The sequence below is a fragment of the Palaemon carinicauda genome, chromosome 1 (assembly GCF_036898095.1).
Source record: "Palaemon carinicauda isolate YSFRI2023 chromosome 1, ASM3689809v2, whole genome shotgun sequence".
In the NCBI taxonomy this organism is placed as follows: Eukaryota; Metazoa; Arthropoda; class Malacostraca; order Decapoda; family Palaemonidae; genus Palaemon; species Palaemon carinicauda.
Genome location: NC_090725.1, coordinates 181023893 through 181035977, shown reverse-complemented (window position 1 = coordinate 181035977; position 12085 = coordinate 181023893). Strand labels below are relative to the sequence as shown.

General features: G+C 41.7%; 1 protein-coding gene across 2 annotated transcripts in view; it reads right to left on the bottom strand.

Moving 5' to 3' along the window:
- Window positions 1-1665: 1665 nt before the first annotated feature.
- san (Probable N-acetyltransferase san) overlaps window positions 1666-12085 on the bottom strand; it is a 96075-nt gene continuing 85655 nt past the window's right edge. For both annotated transcript variants that reach the window (XM_068386351.1, XM_068386344.1), the window contains exon 4: window positions 1666-2698. In XM_068386351.1, coding sequence (XP_068242452.1) covers window positions 2557-2698 — 142 coding nt within the window. In that variant the 3' untranslated portion in view covers window positions 1666-2556. The remainder of the gene's footprint in view (window positions 2699-12085) is intronic.

The following is a 12085-nucleotide window of genomic DNA, read 5'->3' as shown; positions in this document are numbered from 1 at the left end:
TTAAATCGGCTAAAAATATCCACTAATAGGAAGAACCACTGATCCTCCGAAGGGAAGTGTTCCCCAAGGAGAAGAAGCTGAAAAGTTAAATTACAAACAATTATAATTTCACTTAAATAATTAAGAAAAAAATTGGAAGCGAAACCTACCCCCGAGCGGGAAAGGTGCTCCCCCTGTTAGTCCACTGTCGGAGGGCCATGAAAGGTGAACGGCCTTGAGAAGAGAAAGACCGAAGTCAATCTCTGAGAGGCCACACTCCCTTCCCTCAGTATTCCATATGTTCTCCGTAGGAAGAGGGAAAGGTGAAGATAACAGTCGAATGAAGAGGGTCCAAACGATGACAATTCCCCTGCGGCGGCGGCCGAGTCAACGGTAGGTTATCCGCCAACGGGAGGACCGATGGATAAAGGGGGAGAGGTTGGAAGGGAAGGTTCCCCGGCCTTGCGCAAGTGTCTTGAGAACCTGTCGTATACGTATCACACACACATCACAAACACTGAAAAGGAAACTTACATTTCTACATATATACATAAACATTAAGAATGTTTATGTATGTATATATATACATATATATATATATATATATATATATATATATATATATATATATATATATATATATATATATATATATATATACATATATATATATATATATATATATATATATATATATATATATATATATATATATATATATATATATAAACATATAAAAGAAGGAAAACAAGTTAAAAGACAAAAATTAATATCAGTCCAAAATAGGTAATGAGGAAGAGCAGATACAACCAGTCTCCATCCGAGCCAAAAGTAAAGTGAGCTAAATTACCGTTGAGTGAGTGGGAGTGATCCAAGGTGATTCACTAAACTGCAGGGATTTAGGAAAGTAATTCATATAATTCAAAGCAAAACATTACAATAAAGCTTCTGAATGGTATCAGTTAGGCTATACTGCATTGCCTTTTGCCTTGTAATTCTCCTCCTTTTACTTTTGTTCCTTAATACTGTACTTGGTTGTTTTTAACTTAATCTTGGTCCATCTACTATACATTTCAAACTTAGGAGCAACTCTTTTAAGGTGAGCCCTAAGAAAATATCTAATTGAACTACATCATCATCATAACCCTAACATTAGATATAATTATTTAAACAATGTAAAACCGAAATTCAACAACTAATTGCCAAGAGACCAGATGGAATTGACAAAAAGTGAAAGATGGGAAGAGATGTAACCGAGACTGAAGGGAGACAGCAGAAAACCTTAATGCTGTGCTATACAGTGTTATGTATAGCCTACTATAGACAGTAACTCCCAATGGGTTAATAAATAAGAGGTAACCAATAATATAGCGCATTAAAATAGAAGTACCGCAACATAAGATAGCTATGATGCATAAATACCAAGCCTAATTTCCATTATGACTTGAAGAATTCATGAGAAGGGTTAAAATTAAACTGTACACACATTTACACAATTACCAGTCATTTACCAGATCCTTCTACAAACTCAAGATAAATACAAGGGGAAAATTCCTTGAAATTTTGGAATATGTTCAATCTCCAAAGTTCTTTAATTTTACCAAATCAATCACCATTTCAATGAAGACCACAGAAAATCACTCGAATAACATTACTTGAAATTAAGAAAATGATAGTTAAAGGCTATTGTCAATGAATTTCATATATTTCAATCTTATAAAAACAACAAGTTAGTATTCTAATGAAATTCAAAATACACAATTTCCAGTTGCATAGGTGACAAAAACTTTTCTCATGGAAAACTGTCATGATGTACTATATAAATGCAACTTTAAAGCTGCAAATGACTATCTCAACCTTACTCAGTAAATGGGTAAGAAGAGAAGTTCAAAATGAAGACTGAGACAAGACTAGTGGAGAATCATTAAGTCAAATGCAGACATATTTTACAACATAATTCTATGATGATTTTTTGAATAATTATATATATATATATATATATATATATATATATATATATATATATATATATATATCACTCCATACAGTGAAATATCAGGAGTTTGAGTAATATATTTCTTTGTCCCCTGACATAAAACTGCATAGAAAAAAAAAAAAAAAACTAGTAGAAAATTAAACTTTACAATACCTGAACTTATCAGGGTCATGGGAAGTTTCTTCTACAATTAGGTAATTGGTTAAAATAAGATAATTAACCTGTACATGTATTCATCAGAACTTCATGAACATCTACGTTTTGTTCACTGACACAGTCACTTTCATTTAGTTGGCAATTAAGAATACAGTAAAGAAGTGACTACAGATAAAATTTATTGATGTGGCATGTGGCTGTGAGTGTGTATGGTATCCAAAACCTTGCTATCTCATTCAGGTCACAATGAGGTTTATAGAGGTAAAAAAATTAACTCTATACTGTATTGTCACAATTATCATTGTGCATTTCCTTTTATTTTATTTAAGATTATTCAGTCCTGCATTAATTTACTTTCAAAATCACTAGTTCCATAACGTCATTAATGCCATTTTCACCGAGACAAATTAAATCATAGCCAGAGTTCAAGATTTGACCAGAGTTTTCTGAAGAACGTGGGCATCTGCAGGCTCAATCCGTTTGTAATAATGCTGCTTGGTTTCTACAACTTCAAAACCAAACTTCTTGTAGAAATCTAGGGCACCATCATTGTTCACTTGCACATGCCTGTAGAGTAAAGTAAATGCTAGTTAGAATACAAGTATCATAAATAACTGTTTTCAAATATTCTATACTTTTGGTGTAATCATCAAAATTCAAAATGGGTATTCTGGTTAAAATTGCCATCCGTGCCTGTCAAATGAAAAGAAAAACAAACAGTACAGTGATAATGTCTTTATTTCAACCTCCTATATAAATCTATACTTTAATTCAATAAAAACAATACCGCTTTCATAGGTCTACTATATTTAGAAATGAACAGGAAAAAAAAAAATAAAAAATATCTGGTTGCAGTGTCTTTGTTCAGCTAAGGATATAATGGCTAACACTTTCCCCTATTTCATAATCATTCATACAACCTGACTTCAACACCACAAGTCAAGACTGACAGTCCAATTATAGAAAATCATACATAAGGAAATTCATCCTATTACACTTTTATTTCAAAAGGTAAATAAAAACACAACATTTCATTAAGGCATGTCATTCAAGCAAATATCCTCACTGATGATTAAAGAAAATTACAGAACATTTGACTTAAAATCAAATACTTCCAAATTCACAAAAAAATTATATCAAGTGCTTTACCCTGGCATACTTTTAAATGGAATTTTTAGTTAAAAACTTACTGCAGATGCCCACAAACACCTTGAAATGATTATGAAAGTTAATTTGCAGAGATCACAAGCTTGTTTTTGACAGGATATTATTATGACCAGATCTAGTATCCTTGACCAAACATTGTGTGAAATACTCTACAGTATTAACCCCTTCTATGACATGAACCACCAGAAGATTGACCATTTGGCCAGATACACTGTGGCCAAGGATCTCCTAAGGTATCCAGATATCTGTTTTGTGACCTGCAAAACTCCTCTGAGAGGAGATGCTGGATAACCTTCGGGCAAAGACACAATGACCCCACTGTGTTATGATAGATCTGGACATGGGGTTGGCATAGCATGTCGGGAAACGGAGGCAATTCTCTCGAGTTTCTGTGAACAGCAGTAGAAAGTCCGGGTACCACTCTTCATGCGGCCACTTTGGAGCAACCAATGTCATTCTGAATTTTGAAGTCACCCATACCCTGTTGAGTACATTCCCTATTGGGGAAAAGGGTGGAAAAGTGTAAACATCAAGGTCTTCCCACAGATGTTGAAATACATCTTCGAAAGCTGCTTCTGGATCCGAGATGCATGAACAGTAAATCGGGAGTTTTTGATTGAGGGAGGTTGCAAATAGGTCTGGAGTCCGCAAACCACATAAAGCTATTATCTTGTTTGCTATCCAAGGATGCAAAGATCACTCGGATCCAACTATTTGGATCTTCTTGCTATAAAGTGGGCAATGAGATTACTGCATTCATTTCCGACCATTGTAGAATCGCCACTGTCAGCTGGTAAAGCTGCCATGGAATGGTACTTTGTTTGTTCATGCATGCCACTACAGTACGGTGTCGTTGTCGCTCATCAATCACTGACGTGCATGTAGCTGAGGATAACAAAGGAAGGGGAGTGTCACCTCTCACAGACGAGTTAGGCGATACAGTGATGGGAAAATTCTTCCGCAAGCTGTGTCTTATGTCCATTTCAAGGTAAATCAAACTCAATTTAGTCGAGAGAATAGACTTTTCTCGATTTATCACAACATGAGAGAAGTCTGTTTTGTTGAAAGAGAAGGGTCTCCACCAACTCTACAAAAATCAGCCACTTGTCTAGATACCAAAGTAGACGTATTCCATTGGCGTGATCCCAAAGTAGCACTACGGTTAATACTATGGTGAATACCTGAGGTACTGTCGAAAGACTGAAACAAAACACCTTGAACTGGAAGACTGTCCTCAATCACAAACCAGAGATATTGTCTGGATTGGAATCTTGAAGTATGCATCCTTCAGATCTATTGTCATCATATAGTCCAGTGGCCTGATCTCCTGCCTGACCGTGGCTGCGGTCTCCATCTTGAACAAAGTTTGCAGAACATACTTGTATAACACTGAGAAGTCTTTTACAGGCCTCCAGCCTCCAGATACTTTTGACACGAAAAGGGGGAACCGTTGACAACCTCCTGAAGAGCACTATTCTGCATCGTGATATGGACTTCCACCCATTGAAAGATGTCTTTCTTCAACCCTTGACAAGAGGTTGATGATTTCTTTGATAAAGGAATTAGAGAATGGAGAGAGCTGATGAATGGGAGGCAGTATCTTTAACATATTACTTCTACCGCCAACCGTTCCATCCCATAAAGTAGCAACCTCCTCCATTTGAGTTGTAGGAACTGCGAACCCCTGGAAGGGACATTGACCTTGCCTCTCTCCTCCTCGTCTCCCGTGCCCTCTGCCTTATCTATTGAAAAAGGGCAGTTGTTTTTGTTGACCTAGTCTAATCACAGACTGTGGGTTGCAAATTCCCTACTATTTGCCTTAGGAGGCTATCTTGCTACAGGCGAAGGACATGATGGCTAGAGGTAGAAGCAGCCTATAGTTGTCTGAATGAAACTGCTCAGTGGAGGAGGGAATCCTGGTCTGCCTTCTTCCACTTTCCTGTTTCATAGTCCATGTCTTCCATCGAGAACAAGGGAGGGCACTTGACAAAAGCGTTATGAAGATGTAAGACCTTGTGAGCGATCTGCCTCTGAAATTTAGTGGGCACGGCATCACTCCTTTTAAGGACCCAATTGACCTACTAAGGGTTAGAAACTCAAGGGCTCTCGTCCCCGTAAGAACTACTGTACTGTATGTTCTTAACCCCTTCACTACGAGGCCAAGGATCCGCTACTCAAGCTATACATGTATACAAGATTTGTCACCCTCGGATATACATGCTCACTTACTCTATAACAACCTACATTCCCATTTTACTGCTGATTTTAGAAAATATTTTTCAAAAGTTTGCTATATTTTCCATTGTATTCATGAATACTTAAAAAGCCATTTAAAAATGCTTATAACAGCCTATTTTGATATATAAAACATGTAATAAGATAAAAAAAAATCAATTTAGATACATAGAAATGTTTTAAGACAGATGGCTTCAAACTGTTGGAACCTACATACATGTCTAATTTAGGCTCTAGAGCCTTTAAATATGCGGCCCCGAGACTATATAATAAGCTCCCACGAAACATTCGAATGATTAAAGATATTAAGGCTTTCAAGATGAAACTAAAGACTTTCTTATTTCATGAGTCTTTTGACAGTGACGATTAAACAGTAAATGAAGAATATAAGACATGAAACGTTAAATACTAAGAACGAATAAGGTAAAACGACAAAGGAGGTCCTGTAGAGAGTGGGGTTCCCCTGCTGTATGGGACTGGAAAAGCAGCCATCAAAGTAAAGTAAGTAATGTGGTTCATAAACACCAATTAACAAACTACCAAAACACAATACATACAATGCAATGCTGTTCATATATGAACCACGACCATAGGTCCCTCACCAATTAGACCTCTCCTTCATCAACATCCCCTGGAAAAACAAGGTGCCATCCTACACCAGTCTGCTGCCTCCTACTATGACTATCCCTCTCCACCCTTATCCTCATTCCTCCCAGCACCCGAAGCTTGGACCAACCAAAGTGAGGAAAAAGGAGAAGGGTTGGTTCACTGGGCGACACAGGTTCCTCGCCCAGAAATAGATTTTTCCTTCGTCAAAATCCCTTTTCTGGGCTCGACCTGTGTCGCTATCTTACCAGTTTTTTTATATACTTATTTTTTTAAGCAATTTTACTGTAATGCAATACAAGCAGGATTCCTTTCTATTAATATGTACGTGTATGTACGTATACATTACTTGAACCTTAAATATTATGAGTGTTAATAACTAAAGCACCTCACACACATGCACGCACATGATATTTTTGAACAACGGTTATCTAAAAGCAGAAAGAAGACCCAAGTCAATACAATACAGTACCTTACATCTCATTGTGTTCTTTAACATAAAAATGTACATATTGATATAAAATTAACTGTAAATAAATAAGCATCCCATTAAAAGGAAGATGTTATTTATTTATCAAAATTAAAGTAAAATAAATTGCTAATGAGTTTGATATGCATACGTAGTAGCATTGTGCGTTCGTACATACCATAAAGTACAGTTCATTGTGAATTTTAACTGAAATATGTACGTATTGATATAAAATTAATTGTAAAATGTTATTTTGATAATAAAATAAATTTTTGAATATACTTACCCGGTGATTATATAAGCTGCAGCTCTGCTGCTCGACAGAAAACTCTACGTAAAAAATCCGCCAGCGATCGCTATGCAGGTAGGGTGTGTACTTCAACAGCGCCATCTGTCGTGCAGGTACTCAGTACTCATTGTAAACAAAGAACTCAATTTTCTCCTCGGTCCACTGCGTCTCTATTGGGGAGGAAGGGAGGGTCCTTTAATATATAATCACCGGGTAAGTATATTCAAAAATTTATTTTATTATCAAAATAACATTTTTCAATATTTAACTTAGCCGGTGATTATATAAGCTGATTCACACCCAGGGGGGTGGGTAGAGACCAGCAATAAATGTTTACATTATTATGAGCTAAGGATTTTTTATTTCATTTTAGAAGTTATCAAAATAACAAACATAAAATAAATAAGTACCTGGTAAGGAAGTCGACTTGAACAATTACTCTGCCTTTTTAAGTACGTCTTCCTTACGGAGCCTCGCGATCCTCTTAGGATGCTGAGCGACCCCTAGGATCTGAAGTATGAAGGGTTGCAACCCATACCACAGGACCTCATCAAAACCTCTAATCTAGGCGCTTCTCAAGAAAAGAATTTGACCACCCGCCAAATCAACCAGGATGCGAAAGGCTTCTTAGCCTTCCGGACAACCCAAAAACAACAATAAAAACATTTCAAGAGAAAGATTAAAAAGGTTATGGAATTAGGGGAATGTAGTGGTTGAGCCCTCACCCACTACTGCACTCGCTGCTACGAATGGTCCCAGGGTGTAGCAGTTCTCGTAAAGAGACTGGACATCTTTAAGATAAAAAGACGCGAACACTGACTTGCTTCTCCAATAGGTTGCGTCCATTATACTTCGCAAAGATTATTTTGTTTAAAGGCCACTGAAGTTGCGACAGCTCTAACTTCATGTGTCCTTACCTTCAGCAAAGCTTGGTCTTCCTCACTCAGATGGGAATGAGCTTTTCGTATTAACAGTCTGATAAAATAGGATAAAGCATTCTTTGACAAAGGCAAAGATGGTTTCTTAACAGAACACCATAAAGCTTCTGACTGTCCTCGTAAAGGTTTAGTTCGTCTTAAATAGAACTTAAGAGCTCTCACAGGGCATAAGACTCTTTCTAGTTCATTTCCAACCATATTTGATAGGCTTGGAATATCGAACGATTTCGGCCAAGGACGAGAAGGTAGCTCGTTTTTGGCTAGAAAACCAAGTTGTAGAGAACATGTAGCCGTTTCAGATGAAAATCCGATGTTCCTGCTGAAGGCGTGAATCTCACTGACTCTTTTAGCTGTGGCTAAGCAAACCAGGAAAAGAGTCTTTAAAGTGAGATCTTTAAAGGAGGCTGATTGTAGCGGCTCGAACCTTTCTGACATGAGGAATCTTAGTACCACGTCTAAATTCCAACCAGGTGTAGCCAAACGACGCTCCTTCGTGGTCTCAAAAGACTTAAGGAGGTCCTGTAGATCTTTGTTGTTGGAAAGATCTAAGCCTCTGTGACGGAAGACTGATGCCAACATGCTTCTGTAACCCTTGATAGTGGGAGCTGAAAGAGATCTTTCTTTCCTCAGGTATAAAAGGAAGTCAGCTATTTGAGTTACAGAGGTACTGGTCGAGGATACTGATACTGACTTGCACCAGTTTCGGAAGATTTCCCACTTCGATTGGTAGACTCTAAGGGTGGATGTCCTCCTTGCTCTAGCAATCGCCCTGGCTGCCTCCTTCGAAAAGCCTCTAGCTCTCGAGAGTCTTTCGATAGTCTGAAGGCAGTCAGACGAAGAGCGTGGAGGCCTTGGTGTACCTTCTTTACGTGTGGCTGACGTAGAAGGTCCACCCTTAGAGGAAGAGTTCTGGGAACGTCCACTAGCCATCGAAATACCTCGGTGAACCATTCTCTCGCGGGCCAGAGGGGAGCAACTAACGTCAACCTTGTCCCTTCGTGAGAGGCGAACTTCTGCAGTACCTTGTTGACAATCTTGAACGGGGGGAATGCATATAGGTCTAGATGTGACCAATCTAGGAGAAAGGCATCTATATGAACTGCTGCTGGGTCCGGGATTGGTGAGCAATATATTGGGAGCCTCTTGGTCATCGAGGTTGCGAAGAGATCTATGGTAGGCTGGCCCCATGTGGCCCACAGTCTCTTGCACACATCCTTGTGTAGGGTCCATTCTGTTGGAATGATTTGTCCCTTCCGACTGAGGCAATCTGCCATGACATTCAAGTTGCCTTGGATGAACCTCGTTACTAGAGAAATGTTTAGATCTTTTGACCAGGTGAGGAGGTCCCTTGCGATCTCGTACGTCATAGAGTGGGTCCCTCCTTGCTTGGAGATGTACGCCAAAGCCGTGGTGTTGTCCGAGTTCACCTCCACCACTTTGCCTTGAAGGAGAGACTTGAAGCTTTTCAAGGCCAGATGAACTGCCAGTAGCTCCTTGCAGTTGATGTGCATTGTCCTTTGACTCGAGTTCCAAGTTCCCGAGCATTCCCGACCGTCTAATGTCGCGCCCCAGCCCGTGTCCGATGCGTCCGAGAAGAGAACGTGGTTGGGAGTCTGAACAGCCAGGGGCAGACCCTCTCTGAGGCTGATACTGTCCTTCCACCAAGTCAGGGAAGACTTCATCTTCTCGGAAATGGGGATATTGAAGAGGACGGAGGTGTAGTCTTCCTAACGATACGAACTGTTCCAGGGATGATAGTGTCCCTATCAGACTCATCCACTGCCTGACTGAACATCGTTCCTTCTTCAGCATGTTCTGGATGCATAACTGGGCTTGACTTGTTCTGGGGGCCGACGGAAAAGCCCGAAAAGCTAGACTGTGAATCTCCATCCCTAAATACACAATAGTTTGGGATGGGACCACTTGAGACTTTTCCATATTGACCAGGAGACCCAATTCCTTGGTCAGATCTAGAGTCCACTTTAGATCCTTCAGACAGCGACGACTGGAAGAAGCTCTTAGAAGCCAGTCGTCCAAATAGAGGGAGGCTCTGATGTCCGCTAAATGAAGGAATTTGACAATATTCCTCATCAGCCTCGTAAACACAAGAGGAGCTGTGCTTAGGCCAAAGCACAGGGCTTGAAACTGGTAGACAACCTTTTCGTAAACGAATCTCAGAAAAGGTTGGGAGTCTGGGTGGATGGGGACGTGAAAGTATGCGTCCCTTAGGTCTAAAGAGACCATCCAGTCTTCCCTTCTGACCGCTGCTAGAACGGACTTTGTGGTCTCCATGGCGAACGTCTGCTTTGTGACAAAGACATTCAGCGCACTGACGTCTAGCACCGGCCTCCACCCTCCTGTCTTCTTTACCACTAAGAAGAGACGGTTGTAGAAGCCCGGGGTTTGATGGTCCAGGACTTTGACTACCGCTCCCTTTTCTAGCAAGAGAGACACCTCCTGTTTCAATGCTCGTCTCTTGTCTTCCTCTCTGTACCTGGGAGAGAGATCGATGGGAGACGTTGCTAGAGGGGGTTTTCGTACAAACGGGATCTTGTACCCCTCTCTGAGCAACTTCACAGATTGTGCATCTGCGCCTCTCTTCTCCCAGGTCTGCCAGAAGTTCTTGAGTCTGGCTCCCACTGCTGTCTGAAGAAGGTGGCAGTCAGACTCTGCCTTTAAAGGACTTGGTTCCTTTCTTCTTCCCACGTCTCCCTTCGGCACGAGCACCTCCTCTGCTGGAGGCTCTGCCACGAAAGGGCGGAATAAATCTGGACGCTGGAGTGTCCATCCTTGGTCTTGACAAGGTAGGCAAAGGGGTGGCTTTGCGGGAAGAGGACGCAACCAGGTCATGGGTGTCCTTCTGTATCAAAGAAGCAGCAATCTCCTTAATCAAGTCCTCTGGAAAAAGGCACTTAGAGAGAGGAGCAAACAGAAGTTCTGATCTTTGACACGGTGTCACTCCAGCTGACAGGAAAGAGCAAAGGTTCTCACGCTTCTTGAGGACTCCGGAAACGAACGATGCAGCAAGCTCACTAGATCCGTCACGTATGGCCTTGTCCATGCAGGACATGATGAGCAAGGAAGATTCCTTCTCAGTCGGGGAGATCTTCCTGCTCAAAGCTCCCAGACACCAGTCCATAAAGTTGAAGACCTCGAAGGCTCTAAATACTCCTTTCTACAGATGGTCTAGGTCCGAAGGTGACCAGCATATCTTAGAGCGTCTCATGGCTAGCCTGCGGGGAGAGTCTACAAGACTTGAGAAGTCGCCCTGGGCAGAGGCAGGAACTCCCAAGCCGAGAACTTCTCCCGTGGCATACCAGACGCTCGATCTGGAAGAGAGTTTAGCAGGGGGAAACGTAAAGGCTGTCTTCCCTAGACTCTTTTTGGACTGCATCCAATCTCCTAAAACTCGTAAAGCTCTCTTGGACGAGCGTGCAAGGACGAGTCTCGTAAAGGCAGGCGAGGATGACTGCGTACCTAAGGCAAACTCTGACGGAGGAGAGCGCGGAGCCACAGACACAAACTGGTCCGGAAACATCTCTTTGAACAGAGCAAGAACTTTTCTAAAGTCCAAAGAGGGTTGCGTGGACTTGGGCTCGTCAAGGTCCGAATGTGGTTCATCGTGTGCCGCATCGTCATCATCAGAGAGTCCATCATCCGAGAATTGAGGAGGAAGCGGCAATGGAGTAGGTATCGGCTGGTCAACTGAGTCCGGTCGCACGGGTGCACGCGTGACTGAGCCGGACGCAACGTCATGGAACTGTTGCCCAGTCTGTGAGCTGGCAACAACCATAGCAGCGCGGGGACGCACAGCGTCTACTCCAGACTGTCTAGTCTGATGTGGGCGAGCAGAGGCAACCACACTGGGTTGCGGAGGTTGACGCACCGCGTCAAAACAAAACAACTCTGACGTTTGTTGTACCTCGCGAACGTCAACGGAAGGTTCCGTGCGTCGCTGAACGTCAACATGCGGCTGGCAGGGTACACTGGAACGCATGGGTGGCGGGAGTCTCTCAGCTGGAGTGCGCAAGAAGGTCGCCTCAGCGTCCACAGGACGCACAACCCTGGTTGGTTGTAGGCAAGAGGTTGGTGCAGCAGCAACCTTCTCCGCACGAAAATCCTGCATCAGAGACGTTAATTGGTACTGCATGGTCTGCAGCAAAGACCACTTAGGGTCTGCAGGAGCAGGTGCGGCGACAGACGGTGTAACTGCCTGAGGCGGTACCGCTTTGCCTCTCTTAGGAGGTGAG